The sequence below is a fragment of the Tetrao urogallus genome (assembly GCF_951394365.1).
Source record: "Tetrao urogallus genome assembly, chromosome: 7".
Classification (NCBI taxonomy): Eukaryota; Metazoa; Chordata; class Aves; order Galliformes; family Phasianidae; genus Tetrao; species Tetrao urogallus.
This window is the reverse complement of record NC_136820.1, coordinates 32,604,782-32,626,563: the sequence shown is the minus strand read 5'-3', so window position 1 is coordinate 32,626,563 and position 21,782 is coordinate 32,604,782. Positions and strand designations below refer to the sequence as shown.

Here is a 21,782-nt window from a genome sequence, read left to right as displayed (position 1 = left end):
TTTGAAAGGAAGCTTAAAAATATTTCCCTAGCCTTGCCTAAAGCTCAGAAACTTTGCACTAAACTTTATGAGTGACACTATTTTCACTGTTCAGCTCATGACTTCCTAAGGTCTGCAAGTAAACTAAACTAAATTGCCTTTACTTGTCTCATCTTTTTTCTCTATTTTCTTTTCCTACTTGTTGGTTTGTTATCATCAGCTATGGTTCTCAGATGTTCTTTGCTTTTTCGCTTTGAAGTTCTTTGTGGTTTCCTCTTTCACTCTCTCAGCAAGCACCTGCCACAACCTCTTTCCCCCTTCTCACCTGTCTCTGTGAAGAAGAACTGGACAAGATTCTGCCCTCAGATCTCTATGCCACCATACCTGTCTGATATCTCCGCAAAGCTGCTTTTTTCAAGGGCTCTCTAGAGAAAGTGGGAGAAATGCAACTCAGCCTTACAGTTGAGTCCATGACTGGCCACTATCAAAGGAAGTGTGGCCTTTGGGATAAAGAAGGGAGCAAAAAACCAATATCCAGCCTAAAAGACCACTTCTTGTAGCATGAAACTATATTGCAATGAAGGAAGGGAAAGCTGCAAAGCATGCTGACACACACAGTAGCAGCCACAATGGATTCTATCCTGAAGTAGAAGAACCCACCAACATCAGCTTTGTACTTCTCCCATCACAGCACTCCACGCTGATGACTCTGACCCTAATCTCAGCTGCTCCCATCAACATTAGGATTGAGACATGAAGTGTCAAGAGAAAGGAATGTAGATCAGAAAGCGTGTATGTAAGTTCTTTTCAATACATATAATTTGAAACTATTGAAATCAGAGTAAGAATAGCTATTTAATTATGAACTCTTGGCTTTGCATCCTTTTGCTTCCTTTTGTACACCACGAGTTTATGAGCTATAAACTGGTAACAATTCAACCAACCTGTTGTGTGTCTGAGATGCAACACAGTTAATGAGATAAGACAATTGGCTAAGAACATCATTTCTGAAAAAAACATCCATGAATAAAAGCAGCTGGAACATCAGGACTGCCTCCCAAGAGGTCAATTCCCCTAAATCAAGCTGTTTTTTTAAGTGAAAAGTAAAATCTGGCTCATTTTTCCTACAGATTGCAAATGTAGAAGTACAACATTTTTGTCTCTTTAAAAAAAAAGGCATGCTGTTAGCTAGCTAAACCCAGCTCACCCAAAGGACAGTGTTAAACACAGTTTGTTTGTTTTTTTCCCCTCATATCATTCAAATTATTTTCTTTGAAGTTGTCCAAGCAGCACAAGGCAAATCTTTTTCAAATCACACTTCCCACATCTTCATTCTATTCCTTTCAAGATTCAACACTCACAAATACATTATTTTATATATTTTTTATTACTACATCTAATAAATAAACCAAATCCAAGACTTCTTTGGTTTGTATAATTTTCTATTACATAGAGAAACGTAATTTGTAGAAATGTGGGATAACTACTGAACAAGTAGTAGTTTTAGAAACAAATTACTAAACTTGAAAATTAAGTGAATAAAACAGGAATAGACACAATCATGTAAACGTCTCTTAAACTGTACTGTTTTCTTTTATAAAAAGTTTGAAATACTGCATGCATTTTCTAGTCATTTATAACACTGCAAACTTTTCCTTGGTATCCAGAAATCTCAAACCAAGCAACATCAAAAATAAGAAAAACTTGTGACCTGTTCCCTGCAAAACTATACATCAGTTTTTCAGTTGTCCTGTGCATGGACACTTATTTGGAAAGGTCAAGAATAAGAGGAATCTTTTGGATAAGATGTTCAGTTTTACATTGCTTAGAGCTGTATTTAGCTCTCAGAAGTACCAAATGTTCCTAAGCAGAGGAATAAAGATAGAGTCACAGTCAGAATTCAACAGGCAAATATTGTTGCTGTCTTTATCCTTTCCACATATAATGCTGAAGACTCTGATTTTACTTTTTGAAAATTCTCTCAGCAGAGAGAACTGCAAGTGAAAGGAAAAGTGCTCCCAATTCGCAAGCTATTGCTCAGTATTATGTGAACTTAGAAGAAATGTTTTCTAGCTAGATTGAGTGAAGGGGTTAAGTATCTTTCAATCCAACTGCAGATTGGATAAGAAAACATGAAATACACTTTGCAGCTTTATTTTGTCATGTTTTGTCATGTATATACATATATATAATTCTTTATATATACACATACATGTGCATATATAAACATGTTTCACACATGACCATTATCCACAGTTTAATATCTCCTTGGCCACTAGATTTGCAATCATTATATATACTTTCCATGGAAAGAAAATAATTTTCCTTCATGTAGAGGGAGTAGTGAATTTTCCTTGCCCTATGATGAAAGTAAATGCAACAGAGATGACTAAGGTGGCATTACCTGCAACAGCAAATTATTCCTGAAGCAATGCTGGCACAGAAGGATTCCCAGAATGAGTTTCCATCAACAAAGTAATCAATGCTACACGTGTTATTTCATATCCCAAAAAGCTTACAGAATTCAGCAACACAACCATAACACATTTTTCCCTTTTAAATGGGAAATTTAGATATACACAATTTCTAATTCTACATTTAAAAAAAAAAAAAAAAAAATCCAACACTGATTTCTACTTCTAAACTTAAGACTTAGCTTTATTGTACCACCTTATAAATAAGCTTAGATTTCTGCATTTTAATTTTTCAGTAGCATAAAAGGGTATTTTCATTTAAAACCTAGCAGCTATAGATACAGTATTTTCTTTTTAACAGTTCTGTAGACAATTGCATTGAACAACACTATGCATATCTTGAAGACTTTGTTACCGTAAAGCACAAAGTGGAGAGGAAGAAAGGTTTCAAACTTAAGCAATAAAGCAAGCAAAGACAAACTAATCCTCTGAGCCAAGAAAGAAATGTCTGACATTAGAAGATTTTTAAAAGTGTCAGGGAACTTCCACCAAATATAAAAATAAATAGTAGAAGTAGAAATCTATTCACAACCTCCAAACCTTGAAGAAGCTACCAAGTTTTTGAGAAACATCCAAAACACAATGCCAATATTAAGTAGATGGTGTATGATAAGAGGGAGCTGCTAAAAATTAAGACCATAGGGCTTTCATCTTTTAGAGGCTTAAGGGCATTAGCATGAGAAATCAATTGAATTTACACTATGAACTATATTGCCAGAGTCATCACTGGAATCACTGTCCTAAAGATGAGCATAAGTGCAGCTCCAAGTGCGGCAGGGAGACAACTCAGTAAAACATGTTATCATGCAAGATTCTCTTTCAACCTTCAAAACCAAGATTAGTAGAAAACAGCCACATCTCACTAATAAATAGAGATAAGATACAAGGATGGCCAGAAAACACTATCTGAGGTACTACAAAAAAAGTTAATCATTTTCAGGTTTTATTTCTCCAGGCTAAAACACTGAAGAGTGCTAAGAATCACAAGCAAGATGTTACGGCATTTTTAAAAACAAGCAAGAAATGACAGAACTTCGAAAAGCTTGCAAATGAAATGCAACAGAAATGAGAATGAATGGAAAGCAGAATTGTTGCACAGTGGATGGGAGGAATTAAGAGCACTGATCACTCTGGTTCTCTGCAGACTCAGCAAATTCACTTAAAATTCTCCACATATGTTGAAGTGGGTTTTATAATTCAAACAAGCAAAAACATCTTATTTGGAAAACAAACAACAACAAAAAACAAAACAGGAGCGTTGCAGATACACAGAAAAAAATGGAACACCAAAATCAGAAATTATAATGCCTACTCATGCTAATCATTCCACAGTGGCAAATAATATGTGCTAAGGAAGATTTCAGCGGAATGTAGAAAAATGTTAAAAAAGAACCTACTCAGTTAAAATGAGCACATAAGGAAACAAGACGAGAAATGAAAGAGGCAGCAACCAATCCAAAAGCAGAGGCCAAAAGTCCACTTCATGCACTTGTTTGCTCAGCATACAGAGCCTATGAAACCTTGCATGAGTCCTGGAAAACCAGGTTCCTGACTTGAGAGGGAATCTAGACAAGTGAAAAATGTTCTATTTGAGACATTTACTGATTACTTTACAGACTGCTATATTTTCCATTTATTTCATGTGGATTCTTCTTTTTCACACAGTGAAAAAATCCCAAAGAGGTGGGATTTGCTAGTAGAAACATGAGGGCCACTTTTACAAGATTTCAGACTCAGTACTTTAATCAAAGTGTACATACACACAGACACACAGTTTTAACTCTGGAGATCATGTGTATCCATCTTTTTGCAGTATGAGCTGTATATTGAGTATAACTACTTCATGAAGTCTAAAAGTAGCCTTTGGGCAAAAGATATTCTGAACTTATAAAAAATGCTGATGACTTGCAGTACTAAAGAAAATGGAATAAATATCCCAGAAGGGAAAACAAACAAACAAACAAAAAAAAAAACAACACAAAAACAGTAAAGAACTCAAAAGAAAATTATATATATATATATATATATATATATAAAAATCAACATCCTTTAAGAAGGAAATTTTAGAAAGACATTGCACATTCAAAGACACCTTTCTCACTGCTAGTGAAAATAAGGAAGTTTGTGCTCTGCCTTAAAGCAGCATAACAGAGCCACTGTGAATTTTACCCAACCTGCTAACTAACATACAAACAAATGAAGGCAGTTAAGAATGACCCCAGCCACTAGACACAAAGAGTAGATAAAGCATACTGTCTGTACCAGTTGTTTTATTTCCACATCTAGGAAACCAAATATTAGTGATGAAAAAAAATTTCTGCAAAGTAAATTATTTCCTCCCCCTATTTAAGCTTAAACTGAGGGTTGCTCTCAAGTTTTCCCTTTTTGCACGTGGCAGGAAGCAGCCAGCAGCCCTCCCTGCCACCACTGCCTGGCTGCAAAGATGCACCAGCTGGGCAAGCAGCAAGGATGCAAGCTGTCAGGTGCCTTAATGAACCCCATTGCCATGGCTTATGTGGTGAAATTGAGGGAAAAGGCCAGGGAGAGAGGGACAAATAATCCATTTTGGAAAATTAGGACTAATAAATTTCTGTCCACGTGCAAATTAGCTGTTCCCTCTATAAAGTACTTGCTTGAGAAATACAGAGGTAAATAAGATGAATGGCCATGGATCAGAGGCAACATACTGATTATTTATGAAGTGAAACAGAAGTCATGTAAAACGTACTTTCAAGGGTATTCTAGTAACGAAATTAAAGTAACTCTTACTTAGAATGCCCTTCAGGCTACAGTTTAAGAACACTCAAGTATTTCAGCCAACGTTCTCACTGAATGAAAATGATCTCTCACCATGACCCCTCAATTATGTCTTCTGATTCCCATACATTCTCTTCAGATTCAGAACCACAATTTACGGCAACAGGGTTAACGGGATCAGAAAACTAACACTACTTGTAACTATTTTTCCTCATTACATTTAACTCTAATAGTTCTCAGTATTTCAACAAGCAGTGATATAAAGAAAGAGCTTTTCCAACAAGAGAGCAAGTCAAAAGCATTCACCTATATAAAAATGATATGTTTATAGCATTAAGTAATTAGCATAGTCCAATAAAGAAAGCCAATAATCATGAATCAACTCTGCTTATGAACTTGTTTAAATAAAATTGATTTGAAATATGTTTCTTTTTCAGTGCCACACGTTATCTGGATGTTGATCTGCCCTTTTGTTTATGCAGTTTGGTGATAAAAGCAAATGACTTCATGGAAATTCCTTTAAAGACTACTTTTTGACTTAAACAAATTTGATTTTTTTTCCCACTATTTTAGCACACAGAAATTTCTGGCAGCCTACTAAGAAGTAAATAAATACTTCTTCCAGTCAAGTGCAGGTTCATCTTCACCTGTATTTATCCTTAGTATACACAGATTACAACGTAATAAATGCCTCTGTTGATAGGGATTCCAACCTGATCAGAGTCATTGAAAAGTCTGCTAAATCACAGACTGGCTTGGGTTGGCAGGGACCTCAAGGATCACCAAGCTCCAGCCCCCCACCACAGGCAGGGCCACCAACCTCCACATCTACTACTAGAGCAGGCTGGCCCAGGGCCCCACCCAACACCTCCAGGGACAGGGCATCCACAACCTCTCCGGGCAATCTTATCTGCTGACTTCAGCTAGGCTAAGTTGAATGACTAATCCTAGGTTTGAGTACAGAATCTATATTACAACTTAAGCATTCAACATAAAACAAAATATATTACTCAGAACTGGTTTTCTTCCACACAGCCTACCATCTCACAACTTAAAGGATAGTAGGAGTGACTTAAAGGCCATTTAATTCATGACTTTTTCTTCAAGTTCTAGAAGAACAATAAAATATACTTTTTTCCTATTTGTCTTCATGCAACCCTGATATTGAATAAGAATAATTTATATGTTAATAAGTAAAACTATTAAGTTTGCATGGCAAAGGAGTCCATCCATGGAATTCTACTTCTGATTATGCTGAAACTGGCTTTAAGTGCCACTGTGGGTTCTAAGCACCACTCATCAGCCATGGCTGGTGTTCAGCATACCAGTCTGCATGAGCTTTTAGCCAGGATGTTCAATCTTAGGGCTACTGGTAAGGAAGTGGAAGCAACTTGAATCTTTTCCACCTCTAAAAGCAGACTTCAGAAGCTCTGAAAGCTTCTGTTGGTCACCTCGGGAGGGGAGATGCTGAGGAAATGCATGCTGGCACTCAGAAAGGAATAAAAGATGAAAAAGACATCAGAAATATCTGCAGAATGTACAATGAATAACTGAGCTTTTACCTGTTTTACCTCCCAAACCGAAACAGCTTTCTGTAAGGACTGACTATGCACAGTGAACAACACGTATCTGGTGTAAATACAGACAACGTCAAAGTAGAATTTGGCATTGAAGAATTTGCCCTAGGGGCAACTGAACAAAAACTATAGCACGCTGTATGTGACCCAACAGTCATACAGACAGGTTTGCCTGCTCTGAAAAATTCAGACAAAGCAACTGTATAAAGAAAATACTTGCAAAAAGTGAGCAAGACAGAACTGTTAATGCCTGCTACGATAAGCGCGTTTTATGCAACAGAGATATGACAGAGGTAGTGGCTAGTTTCCCATAATCACTTTTACTGTGTTTTCACTTCTTGTCATTATCTTTTTGATGAAGGTCACAAAAAATGAGAATACATATTTCAGACAGCCTGACTGGAGACAGTTGATATTTAAAGGAATGCTTGGCAGTAGCCAAAAGTAGCGCAGAAAGAGACGGAGCTTCAAGAGAGCTCTGCAGCACCACTGACCCCAAGCTCAGCACTCTCTTTCATAGGATAAACAGCGACTGAAACATTATAGCAGAGCTGCTTATTGCTAAAATACAGTGTTTCATACCCATCATTTGGCATTTTACAGATATTTAGAGAAGCCTTACTCTCCACACATTAAACTTCTCTGGGTGTTATTCAACTGACTGCTAAATTTGACAGTGTTATGCAAGAACATGTGCATCCCCCACCTCTGCGAAAGGTTTTTTTCCTGTGCATATTTGATACTGATTTCACACAGGACACTGCATTTGTTAAAGCTGTTGCCACCCTTAATATAGCTAAAGCAACACGGAGCAGCTATTCAACTGTTGCTAAAAGGCATCATCCACTTAATTTGCTGATCCTCAACAGTTTAATTTCCTTCTACTGCATTGAAGTTCTCAAACCTTATATAGAACGTGACGAACCAAAGTCACAAGAAATACAGAGTGTACTGAAATGCTAATCAAAAAACAACAGAAAATTTCTTTAGCTGAGAAAAAAGAAAGGAAAAACACAATAAGGAGAATTTAAAGAGTACACTTTCAAGGTTTGGAAAGCTTTTCACTTACTGCAGAATTCTACAAATACGTATTTTGACTCTCTCTAAATGAGTATGTGGCCACAAAGCTGAATTAGATGTATAATCTTTGAACAAGATGAATTTGTGTTCTTAAATCTTGAATAGCTGCTTAATTTACTACTTAACTTCAAATAGTATGTTCTGCACTGCACCAACGCGTTATCTTCTATTCCCATTTAATGATATTCCACCAAAAAAGAACATCAACAGATTTCAGTAATTCAATAAGACATCCTCCCCCTTTTTATCTCCACCAAACTTTTAGCTTGTTAGAAAATGTGTCAACCAACTTAAAGAAAGAATTAATGTCAGGACACTGGAAGCAGAAACTTGTTTCTATAAACACATTAAACGGATAATACTCTATTTTATTCAAGTAGAATGTTGATTGTTTCTTTTTATTTTTTTAAATAAAAAGATAGAAAAGAAGAAATAAGCAAGGGAGACAAGTTGAAGAGTTTGCTACAAAGAGAGTCCAGCCTATTTCTCCCACACTTCTGATAAATGCTAAGATATTTCTTAGCCATCAATTTGAAGAGGGCTCAGTAAATTCATCTTTCTCCAGCTGCACAAATGTTTATCACTTAATTTCTTCTAGTTCTACTTAAAACATTTGAAACAAAAATACATATTTCAGCAAGAAAGAAAAGATTTGTTTGTTGATTTTGACATGGAAGCTGTTGAGTTAGTTCCCATTTACAGAAAATCATGAAAAGAAATGAGTTCATTTAATGAAAAGCAAGATTCAGAATTGCATTTTTACGACGCCTAGAGCTCGATACTATGGTTATACAGACAGGTAAACAACATAAATATACAACACCATAGTAATACTGTTACTGAACTCCATGAGTGTCTATATGATCCACCTTACAAAACAATGTACTTGTTGCAACATCTCAGAGAAACTGATATAGAACTTAAATTTACTTTACTTTACTTTACTCATGAAATGTGACAGTATCAGAAGGACATTAATTATCACTTTTGAGAAAGAGAACTTTTCTTTATCCACAAATAATGTCTACTACCAAATGCTCAGAAAAACATTTGAGAATAAGATGCAGTTATGGCATATTTAACAGCTTTTCATCCCTGCAATTCCGGGCTCTCATAAAGGAGTTTGCCTCAGTAGGCATGGTTGATTACATCTAGGGTTGTTTTTTTTTTTTTTCTGATAAAAGAACAGTGTGGAGAGAGCTTCAAGTCAGGATTAATACATACTGGGAGAATCTGCAGGAAGTCATGTACAAGGACAACTATTAGCTGTGCCTAGAATTAATGATCATGGCTTCAAGAACCTAATTACGAGTAAAACACAGAAAAAATATCAGTCTCTCTGCAGTGACATGAAAGCTGTATGTAGAATATAATGGATATTGTATCTTCCAACTGCTGACTCATACTTGTCGGGGTTCCTGTCTTCAGCAGTAGAAGACTGCAAGATCTTACTCCAGAAAGCAAAAGATAAAGGATTTCTCAGATAAAAAATACATACTTCAATCTTGCAGTTCAGAGCTTTCAGCCTCCATCAAACCCCCAAATTGCAGTGCACTACTGCCTATGAGGCAGCACCACAGTCCACTGACCATAACTGTGGTCTACTGACAGAGGTAAGAAACAATTAATAGAGCAGCTGCAGATGGAAGTTTCCTGAATGAATATTTTGGATCCAAAGCCAATGTCACTAAACACGTTGTCAGAACATACACAGTGTCTTGGTTTCACTTGGGACAGAATTGTTTTCTTCAGGTGTCTGGTATGATGCTATGTTTTGGTTCTAAGAGAAGAAATGATGTGGCTAATGCATCAGTGCGTACAGTTGCCTGTTAAGCAGTGTAGTAAAGAGCCAAGGGCAGCAAAGGGCCCAAATAGCTAGGAGGGAATAGAATTAGGATGCTGACTTAAAACAGCCGAAAGGATATTCCATACCATGACATCAGCTGGAAGGAGCTTTGAAGAGGGTGGGAATTCTTCCAGCTCTAAGGGCTCAACATTGTTTTACTCTTAGAACCAAAACACAGCATCATACCAGACACTCTGAAGAAAACAGTTCCATCCCAGATAAAACTAAGACATATAGCACTGTGCGGAGTACAAAATAAAACTGAACAGTATCTCAAGCCTGAACAGCACCTAAGATTGTCAATGCTCAATTCCCTGCACTTCCTTCTTCCCCCCCATTTTTCAACTGAATCATAGAACAAGGCTGAAACAATCAGTCTCCTTTTTGTCCATTTCTTTCCAAACCCAATTCATCCCATTTGCCTTCTCCCTGCCCTGAGGCCTGCATCTTAATCACAAGCTTTCCAGAGAAATTAAAGCTTGTCTTGATTTCACCCAGCAATGAGCCTTACGCCAAGATGAGATAATGCTTTGGAAGACTGAACAGCAAAGAAACTATGTTATGCTAGATTACTTAATCTGGTGATTTTGGATTCAGAAGAGTTTAAAAATAGAGGAGGGGAATCTTTCTCTCTGAGTTCACACACACACAGTGTACATACTCCAGCACAGCTCCTCAGCATTACTCTTGCAAGAGGGAGGTACTGAGCTCCTTGTTCATCAGCCCCTCATCCATTCCAGTCCGCAGGTCACTCTCACCAGAGATAGGACAGGCACTGGAAACACTCCTCTTCTTCATCCTCCTGTTGGGATGCCAAATATCACAGCCTCATTCCTGCAGCTGATAGCCTGAGAAACAGGAGAGACAGCACAAGGCAGGTCCCACCAGGCAAGGGGGCAGCCACATACATTCAAGTGCACTGAGCATACCACATCATCCACAGTGACTGGATTGTCAGGAAACACCAGGGGAGAAAATAAAGTATGCGCTTTCATGCATGAGTCACTCAGCTGGCTACTAGAAAGAGAGTAAGGAGACAAAATAACAAAAAAAGAAAAAAGAAAAAACCCAACCCAATTATGATAAATGTTTTAAGTTTCTTTACAGCACTTCTGGGATGGCTAATTTCAACTGTAATTTGACTATTATCTAAAGCCAGAAATGTATTTTCCTCTTCAATTACCGCTATTTATTACTGATGATTACTGAAAGCAGTGTATTCAGCTGTCTCAAGATGGCAGGCAGGCACTCAGCATTTCTTCTAATTTTTATTTCAGTCAGGAAATAACTCTCTCATGACAGACAGAGGTGACCAAAGATAGCAGAACAACAAGTGCTTTCTGCTCATCTATTTCATTTCAAGTGAACTATTAGAAGCCAACAACATTTTAAAACTCAATTTTCAAATAGTTGGTTGAATGGATCCAGTCAAAAAGCAGCAAGCGCATCTCTTCTCTTACTTCAACATTCTGACATCTCTAGTCAAAATAATCAAAGCAGCTGCAGTTTGAGCCTTCATCTTCCCCTTCAAGATATTTTTTTTCCTTCAGTCACTGAAACAAGGACATTTTGCAGATCGATAGCACAAGCACGTTTGCAAACTAAAACCCCAAACTGCATGGTGGATCCCCCCTTTCCATATCTGTCAAACGCAGGTCCACTCAAAATACTGAAAACAAGGTTGAAGTTTTCAAACTGTTCTTTGAATTCCGAATATAATATAAAACAAACCATACTGAAAATAGGCATTTATCTGATAAGATTCCCATAATAAGAATAAAAGACAGTCTTGTTGATACGTATTTTAGTCATACCCTTGTCTCCAATGTACTATCACATTTTCCCAAGAAAAAAAAAAAAAGAGTTTTCACTCATGTAAGACAAAAAGGTTTAAGTTGTTAGCAGAGAATGAGAATTTTTCAAGAGTTAGAAAGAAGAAAGAAGGGAGTCTCATTTCTAAGAATTATAAACTAAAGAGAAATTCACTTTTTCATGACAACTCTTGGGGGCAACTGAAAACATAGAAAAATAATATGACATCATTGTATCATTATGATAGAATTGTCCAAGTATGGACAGGTTGTAAACCACAGAATACAGATAGATATATTAAACAACAGAAGAATGGGAGAAACTATAGGATTCTCTCCAGCAATAGCAGCAACATCTAAGTCGCTTGCACAGCTGAATTGGTTGTCACTGTACTATGATTTAAAACTAGGTAGTCTTTGCTTATGTGATGCTATCAATAAACTTTGACTTAAAAAAATTCCTGTGTGAAACAATTGTAACAGCACTCATCTTTACTTAGCAAGGAGAAGAGTATTTAAGAAAAATAAAATGCAACAAGTAATATTTCAGTGGGAACTATCTTAGCTAAAGCTAAAGAATATCACCTGTTTGTTAAGATTTAATATCAGATTAAATAAAAGTACTGATTGCCAGGTGCATTTGAAATGCCAGAGGAAAATGTCAACATGGGGTTGGAGATATAAAGAAAATATTCTGTGGTTTCCATAGACCCCACAGGCAAATGTGAGGGGAAGTTCATACCACAGAGTTGTTTTTGCTCTAGTGCATGTCCTGGTTTAACACAGCACATAGAAAAAAAGACAGCAGAAAAAAAAACAACAAACCTTCAGTGGAGCCCTCTCTGAACCTTAAAATGTCTTTAATGCATTTCTGTCATATGAATAATGCAGAAACCATACACTGTTCATAGTTCAAGCTGAGTTTTTCCACTTTAAACATTCATAACTTGGGAACACAGAGTATCTTCCTCCCAGGTATTACCAGTTTACTTTGAGCTTTTGGTTTCTTGGCTTTACACAGTCATTGACAAGTTTCTGTGATTAAATTTTCCTAATAAAACATTTTTGAATTAGACTGATGCCAGTCTACTTTTGTACTGTACAAGCACCTTCTTTCATAACAACACACATCACTCAGGTGTTGTATCTAACAGTAATCAAGTTAGTTCCTGAAGTATCTGGAAAACAGCCACTTAGGTACTATAGGAGAAAAATACAGGCAAGATGGGACAAGGAGAAATGGTTTTAAATTGAAGAAGGGAAGATTTAGGTTGGATGTCAGGATGAGAGTGGTGAGGTGCTGGAACAGGCTGCTCAGAGAGACTGTGGATGCCCCGTCCTTGTAGGTGTTCAAGGCCAGATTGGATGGGACCCTGGGCAGCCTGGTCTAGTTTTAAATAGGAAAGTTGGTGGCCCTGTCTGTGGCAGGGGGGTTGGAGATTCATGATCCTTGAGGTCCCTTCCAACCTGGCCATTCTGCGATTCTGTGACAATGGAATTGCTGCCTCCAAGCTGCTGTATCACATCAGGCCCAGCAGTGCCAGCTGGGACAGCTCTGCATGGGGACCCATTACTGGCTGTGCTGAAGTCCTTTCTCCACCTCATATAATCTTCTGTAAATTCCATGGAAGCTTTGATCACAGGAACACTTTGTTCTCTGATAAACACTTTTACTTCCTCAGAAGGCTAACCCTCAGTTATAAGTTTCCTTGTGTATAAAATAAATACGTAGAAAGTCACCAACTGTAGAACATAAATGGCAAGTTCAAGTCACCAATTCAGTCTACCTAACACATGCAAACATATGCACACATGTGCATATGGATATATGAAATGCATACATATAAGCACACAGATATAAACATTCAGGTTGACAGAAAATTTTAAACCTATACTTTTCTGAACCCCCAAAAAATTAAGAGCCCTAATGCTTCTACAAGCCTCTATTAGTAATGCCTAACTTGAACACATTTCAAATGTATATATTTAATTTAGAAAAATAAAAAAATTCTGGAAACAAAAAGTACAAAAAAATCTCCAGGTAGATTCTACATTAAGCTGGAATTGAAGTGTGAAATGTACATCAAACATTTAAAATAAAAAGATAAAAATTATCTACTCTGGGGACAACTTACATATCACAGATTAAAAATAAACATACAAAAAACACCATTTATATTAAAGTGATTACAAACATTTTAGTAACTTTCAGCAATTATGTCTTGAAATCCTGTTTTCCCTTCTATTTGAATCAGTATTGTCTTTGAAATAAAAAGAAATATGTTAACTCTTTAAAAGAACTCATGGCAGTGAGATGGCTGGGCCAGCAGCTGAGAAGAATCATGTTCTGGATTATGGCAATACTATCTTAGATGCTGGAAACAGTAAGTCTATCTCTAATATGAACCTCAAGAAAGTAATGAACTGGGTAATATATACCTTAACTGGAAATCAGTTTGCTTTGAATCACCAACAACATCTAACTACATCTATATCAGCCAAAGTGCTCAACTTTATGCCAGCCTGAATGGCATGCAAATGTGTTTCTTAGTCCCTCCTTCCCCTCCAGTAATCACAAAGAGCATCTCCAAATCCACCCCTCCTGTGACTCCCACAACCCTGCACAGCCTCTGCTGACCCCCACAGCAGCAGCTGAGCCAACAGCTGGGCTCACAAATCACAGCTGCCTGTGGCACACTAAGGGCTGGGCTGACCTTCCATACTAAGCAGCTCAGCTCAGCAGCCACAGGTAGGAGGCGGCAAGTGCTTATCACCACCTACAACCCGCAAGCAAGAGGAGCATCACCCTTTGGGAACCTCCGCAATGACAGCCATGCAGCAGTGCTGACAGGTAGCAGATGGTGTCTGCCACGGAGACCAGAGGGAGATTCAGGAGGAGGCAAATGTCTGGATGAGGATTTTTGATGTCTGCAGGTGTTTGTACCTGCCTTCCAACATTAACATTAGTTAAAATATTTCTACTAAAGAGCTGGTTTAGTTCTGCGTGCAAGAAGTAACATTTGTATTACTGACTTTTCCATGGGCGTTTAACCACATAAATGAAATAGAGCAAAGATATCCTCTCTCATCTTCTGGATTTTCCCACCGAATTCTGTTTCTCAGAGACAGTACATCTCTTTCTGTTATTTGAAGAACATCAGAATACTAAAGGATCTCTCTCCCAGGTTAGGCATCTAAATACAGGGTGTTAATTTCCCCCCCACATTTTCCCCATTCAGTTCCAAATAGCAGAAAAAGAAAAGATAGTTATGAAACATATTTGATCATTCTAATTCTATGAATGGAAGATTACATTTTTTTTTGGAGACTGTACTGCTTTTAGTGCACTTGATTCCATGTAATGTGAGACCCCATTGGAAGAAACAATTCCAGTCACCAAATGATGCAGCCAGTGAGGATGGATAAAATGTTGAGGGAAACAGTCCCAGTAATGACAGACAGTAATGTAGAACAACCATATATGCTAAAGCAGAAGAAAAAAAAGTACATTATCATGAAAATAGACAAAAATAAAACTACAGGTCCCAGACAGCAGTGTAAAGCAGTGCTTTATGCCCTAGTGTTGTAATCCTAAGAAAAGGTAGCAGAAATAAATGAAGAAAATGAAGAAAGGAGTATCTGCAGCCCAATTTGAGCAGATCCAGCAATGCAGAACTCGCCCCCAGCTAAGCAACAGCCAGATTTGCAACTGTGCTTTTAGATCAACAACTCATTTATTCCCAGCTAGACCACTGTGCCAGCTCCCATGTAATCCCAGCAACTCTGATACGCAACATTAGCTATCTAAATGATAACAAGCAACAAAGTATTCTAAAACAAAAGGGCAAATGAGAAGAAATCAATGAAAAAATCTTGCCATACACAACAGCTGACACAAAGCACTAGCCTATGTTGCTATGGCTTTGGATGCTGTACAGTGCCACAGCACTCTTGTAATAGAGAATGGAAAGGGTCTCCATGATGCAACACACTGACATAATAAAGGGACGTACATCAAGACGATGGGCACTTCTCGCCTGTCAGAAGTGCTACCACAGCTTAAACAGACATACCTTAACAAGCTTTGCAGCTGCCTGCTAGCAGCGTGGGGTCATTCAGGGGCTGTGAAACCTGTCTGAGAGTGAATAAATACTTAAATAACTAGTCTTGGCACGCTGCACTGGATAATTACATCTGACAATCTTTTCCATGCCTTCAGCCTTGCAGGGATATGTAGGTCTTATCCTAACCTACAGGATATTTCAAAGCAGTGGTCCACAGTCCATACACGGGGCAGCACATTACACTTCAGACATTGTCCTATTACTCACAGTCACAAGCCATCACCACTACAACAGCAGACATCAAGAAAACAGCACATATCAGCTTATTTTATTGCTCTGTAATTTTACCTGAAAGCTAGCAAAGGGTTGGTCATCAAAATTTTAGGTTCACAGTCCTAATGCCAAAAAGATAAATTTAAGTTTTAAATCAGGATTACAGATACTTAAAGTTTCAATAAACTCATAAAAGAATGCTGACAGAAGAGTGGTAGGTGGCTTGCAAACAAAGCAGAGCTGAGAGAGACTGAGATTTCCTATTCTGGACATAATTACTGACTTTTGAAAGGCCACAGTCTGACTTCAACAGCCATTTAAGAAGTATCAAGAGCAGAAGATGCTGAGAACATTCCTTAACAAAGCACAAGGAGTATCAGGCTGTCCCTTAGTCTCAAATGAAAAACCTAGCATGGTTTATTAGCTGCCATATTAGCTAAGCATTGTATAAGGGATAATCAAAATCAATTACTTCATTTGCTAAACTGCTGCAAATACGTTATAGAAGAGCTCTAGAATCATAAAAGGAAAAAAAAAAGGGTAAAAATCTAAAAATGTGAAAAGACCAAAAAAGAACAAAAGTGATTTTGCTGAGAAGAGAGGTTTGCAGATTACCTGAATAACTGCATCTCAGACAAAAAACAACACATTTGAGAAAACTCAAATATTCTGGAATGTATTTGATTTCACTGGCATGGAAAGGGCCAAAAAATAAAAATAAAAACAAATCAAGACCAAAGCCACCTTTCTTACACATAAACATAAAATTCAGTGCTAAAGAAACTGAAGATCTCACTAACATTCATACCTCACAGTTATTTTACCCCATCTTTACCATCAGCTGCAACATTTTATGGGATAATTAAGTACTTCCTAGGAACTGACAGAAAGATCTTTCTTAATCCTCAACTTTCAAAGCCAAAAAAGCAGAAATTACAAATTTTGAAAATATGAATACTAAAAGCCATGTGCCACTAAATGTATTTATTGCCTTATGAATGCATGTGATTTATGTCTTTATATAAATATAAAATTCAGGAAAAATAGCAGTACAAATTCTTAGACTTGGGCATCGTTAGGGTGCGCTCATCAGCCATAGTGAAGGCCCTCTTTAACTCAGTTCTCACATTATGTGCTATGAAGAGGATTCCCAGGAAATTCTCAGTGCCTCGAACACAAAAATCCACCTTTTAGTACTTGCATTGTAAAATTGCTCAAGCCAAGATTTTTTTTTATTTTTATTTTTTTTTTAAACCTCCAGGCTTAACATCTTCATTTGAAGTTGTTTCCCCAGGAAATAGCTGCTGGCCCACAGGTACCCTCATCTGTTGCTTCTTTGTTTCCAATCCCTGCACAACTCTGTTGCCCTGGCCCTGCTTCTTTACAGTAAATCACATGCCAAAGTGAGTCAGCAAAATCTGTTTAACCAATTTCTAGAGAAGCGATGCTTTTAAAAACAAGCAGCCAGAATGAGTATTTTCTTACTATCTCTTCTGTTTTTATTTTACCCTATTGGTTGCACACAGGATATGACATTAGAATCCATTGAAATCCAAAATTAAAAGCCTTACAAATCACTCTAACAATCTGTCATTGTGTGCTTTACCAGTATAGCTTTTCTCTACAGTCTAGGTGTTTTCCCTAGATGTAAGGAAGGAAAATGGATGTCATTAAACTGTTTTCACTGACTGCATGACACAGTTCAACAGGTTTTTGCTTTTTTTTTTTTTTTTTTTTAAATAATCTACGCTTAATTCACTATGATTTTCCCTCACTGCTGCATTATTCCTGTATGTCACCCTTTTCTAACAGAATCACAATGACTTTATTTAAGATCAACACTTCCATTTGCAGCATTGAAAGGTGCAAAGTTAAAGCGGCTGCATCAGCGCTGCCTGGTGCCGGTGCTGGGGCAGCAGCCGTGCAGTGAGCAGCAGCCTGTGGGAAGAGGTCAGGGCACAGAGAGTCAGCAACACGGGCAGGAGTTACTGCCTCACTGCCTGCTCTGTGGCAGACAGGGGAGAAACCTGAATTGACAGACAGTAAAGCACACTCTGCAGTACTTCAGATCAACTCGGTTAGGTTTATTTTTTGTCTTTTTAAATGTTTACTTCAAATATAAGTGAAAATACATACAGTATTTAAATATTACTCCACCCTACATGCTGTACTACTGTACTCACTAAATGAAATGATTTCCACGCGTTACAGCCTGACCTGCTTTTTAACATTTGGATTAAGAGTTAGCTCACGTAGTTCCAGCTTTAATCTGTTTTAAAGCACAAGAGTTTTAAATAATTTGTGTTGTGTTTATGTACAACTGGAATTGCCCATTGTTACAGCAGGCAGATTTTGGCAGTTGCCTTTGCTACTTTGACTGATCACAAGTTGTCTTATAGTCTCAGATGGTGTCAGACCTAGAGACTGTATCTTATGCCAGCTGGAGTGAGAACATTGCTTTAATGTATAGAAAGACAATTTAAAAATGGGGTTTGGTAGCATTTTCTCTATGCACTACAATGGCAGCTGTGCTAGAGGTCATGAATATTACATAAGGGCTGTCCATGCATTCAAGCCAGCATCAGCAAGCCAAATTCCCATAGCAACACTAGCATAGATTTACTCATCACTAGGAGATGCATCAGTTCAGCAATAAGTGCAGTGGTGCTACCCTGATTAATCTGCAAGATATTATTACTGCAACTCTTCATTTTAAAGATTGTGCATTTACAGATAAAATTCAACACTTCACCTGAATTTCAGAGCAGTCTTTATCATCTTTCCTAACAGAGGAGAAAATATTCAGCTAACAAAAAGCTGATAAAATTGAAACTCCTGATTATGATCAGCACCAGCTCTAAGAGAAGAAGGGAAAGGGAAAAAAACAGACTGCTTCTAGGGCACCTCTACTGTACTGATGCCACAGCAGCAGCACTCAACTTCAAAGAAATGTTCAGCATCTCCTGGGGTTGGCGAGTTCCAACAGCTCATCAAAAAGCTGCTTTAGGAGCTGTTATTAAATATAGGTCAACAATTATGTTTTGCAAAAAAAAAAAAAAAACAACCCCAAAAAACAGCTTTAGCTTTCCTGTTCAAGTTCCCTGGCCTGAAAAAAACCTCTATTTATGCATTATATCACTGTACTGTTTATGGAGCTGGCCCTTGCTAAATGATCAAATGAATACATCAGTGATGTGGACTGCTGAATTTATGAAGAACTCTCATAAAACAGGTGGTATAAATGGGCAGAGGCAAAGCTGGCAGTGGAAAAGGAAACAGAACAGGAGGTAGATCAGAGATAACAAAATAAAAACCGAGGCAAAATGGAGGTAGGGAGCCAGAGAGAAACACAGAGATCACAGGAAGAAAAAAGGTAGAGCTGAGGAGGAATCTACGCAGCATATTTCTATATATAAGAAATGGTACTGAAGAACTGCTCTTAGAAAATAGTTGTACACCAAGATCTAGCAGAAGGAGAAAAAAAAAAAAAAAAAAAAAAAGACTGAAATGAAGTGATAAATGGAGGATAACAAACAAGACAAGCATGATTTTTACAGGCAATAGTATTGAAACATGCAGAACAGATGAAAGAAAAACAAGCAAATACTCTTTCACTGCATTATTGTTAAAAGCCTCACAGTCCTAAATAAACACAAAGGAAGAACTTTAAGCTCATGTGGTATTTCCATACTAATCTGTCACAACATGAAGTTATAAGCAAAGGTCTTAACAAGTCCTAGAGCATATTACTCACAGGATCAACTAACACTTGAAGGGTAAAGAAAGTCAGTGAAGTCTCCAGGAAAAAGAGATCCTTCCAAGAGATTTCATTACCATATCACTAGTAGGGACTGATCCTTCATTGAGGGGAAGTGAATAGGACATTTGAGGGCTAATTTCTAGAAGTTTTAAGTGCCACAGGGATCCACAGGCGAACTTCTACAAGTCTCCTCAGTAAGAGCTCTGAGCTTTGACCACATGTACTGCAAATTAATACATACAAGAAAAAAGTATACACATTTTAAAAAGATTATGCTTTAATATACAAGCAAATCGAGTGTTTTTCATGGAAGATTCAGATTCTGATTTTTTCCCTATAGTTTCTACTGTTGTATGGAAAAAAAGCCTTATAAGATGTCTGATGGTGCGCGCTCAAACATTAAAAACATTTGTACCAATAACAGATAAGATGACAGATTTTTAAAGCAGAACGTTTTATAGACCTCTGATGAGAAATAACACCTTACCTTTGCTTTTTCCAACTGTGCCTGGGCCTGTCGCTCTGCCTCTCTCCGCACTGCTTCCCTGTCTTCTTCCAGAGATACATCGGAGTCAGATGGACGGCTGGTGTAGGAGTCCGCCGAGCCCTGCACAAGGAAAAGAAAAATAGTATCACAAGTTGTTCTGGAATCCAAAAAAAAAGCAGAAGGGTTATGCACCTTGTCTTTCCTCTTAAATCTGCATCCCTGAAGAGAGAATAACCGTCAAAAAGGGAATGACGCTTAGTGAAATTCATCTAAATGGACTTTTTCTTCTGGAGAACTTCCAGAGTACAGGTGTCTTCCCTTGTGTTGCATTTCCTGCACTACCCCTGCGTGCTGATCTGTATGCATTTTAATAAACTGTGCCAGTCGCTCTGTAGAGTTACAGCAGTGGTGCAGTGCAGGGCTGAAGGACACACAGCAGCTTCAAGGATGGCTCCATAAAAAGAGAACTCTAAGCAGTGACATTATTAAGAAGGAAACGCATTTTTACAGTCAGAATACTACTTCACTATTGATAATTACCATGACACAACACTCCTGATTGCAGATTTAATTTCTGCTATGCATTTTTATTTTAGGACAACCTCTTTACCTGACACACTTTCCCCATTAGAACTGCAAATGGCTCACATCCATCTCCTACCCCTCAGCAAAACATGTAAATGACCACAAATCAACTTCTCGCTAATAAAATCTGTCTGGACTCAACGCAGGTCCACAAACTGCCACAATGGAAGCAGTCCCAACGCCAGAACAGCTCTATAAATAATGACAGCTCTGATTTCCCTCTGCATCTCCCTGCATACAAAACAGAGTTCTGCTAATTCAGTTAGAATGAAAACAACTATCCTCTCCACACCGTGGTTTGTTTTTTTTTTTTTTTCTTCTTCCCTCTCTGCAATGCATAGAATATATGCCAATAATGAAAAGACAGGGCTTACACAGATATCAGAATTCTTCAGACGTCCTCCTTTGGCTCTTTTCAGAAGCCTGATCCAGGTGGCCTTCATTAGCCAGACAGCTCAGTTATTGTCCGCAGCTGCAGCGCCCGGCACTGATCTCACACAACATGTGCACGCTGAGCACCGCAGAATCACCGCTCCTTTCCTATCCATGCTCTGCTGCGAGAGCCTTTCTTTTCTTCCCTCTGCTTTTCAAGCTTGCAGCCTCACTGTTTCCAAGTATTCTAGTGCAATTAAATTCATAAATTTTCTCATTCCAGTTAAAAAAAAAATCAGAAAAAAAAAGAAAATATCCACACCACCACCAAAAAAAGCTCAGCTTGAACAATAAAAAAATAAAACATGCCAGACTTCAGGTAAATGTTGTGAGAGATGCTTCAATTGATAATAACTGAGGTCGATCACAGAAAAATACCTAGGGTTTTTTCATTTGGGGGGGCGGATTTGGCTGTTAAAAATAGTGCTTGTAAGAGAACCTTTTAAAATCCTGTGCAAAATGCATTCAGTGACATTTGCAAGTGCAAAGTTCATTTCATCTCCTCCTAGATTGGCTGGGGGTGGGGTAATGGGCTGCTCAGAGCACTGGGCATGCTCCATCCGTGCAGCCTTTTACGCAGATGCTCGCATCACACCGTGCCAGTAGCCTATGCCAAATTGCCATTTTACATCTCAAGGGTAAACAGCTGGAAAACGT

General features: G+C 37.9%; 1 protein-coding gene across 7 annotated transcripts in view; it reads right to left on the bottom strand.

The window, feature by feature from the left end:
• Window positions 1-21,782, bottom strand: part of CACNB2 (calcium voltage-gated channel auxiliary subunit beta 2) — a gene marked incomplete at both ends in the record, with an annotated part of 223,384 nt that overhangs the window by 50,305 nt on the left and 151,297 nt on the right. For 5 of the 7 annotated variants that reach the window (XM_079538599.1, XM_079538600.1, XM_079538602.1 and 2 more), the window contains one exon: window positions 20,109-20,228. In XM_079538599.1, the coding sequence (XP_079394725.1) occupies window positions 20,109-20,228 (120 nt within the window). Of the gene's footprint in view, window positions 1-20,108; window positions 20,229-21,067; window positions 21,137-21,782 lie in introns of those variants that run through there. The other 2 variants (XM_079538601.1, XM_079538604.1) reach the window with 1 other exon arrangement.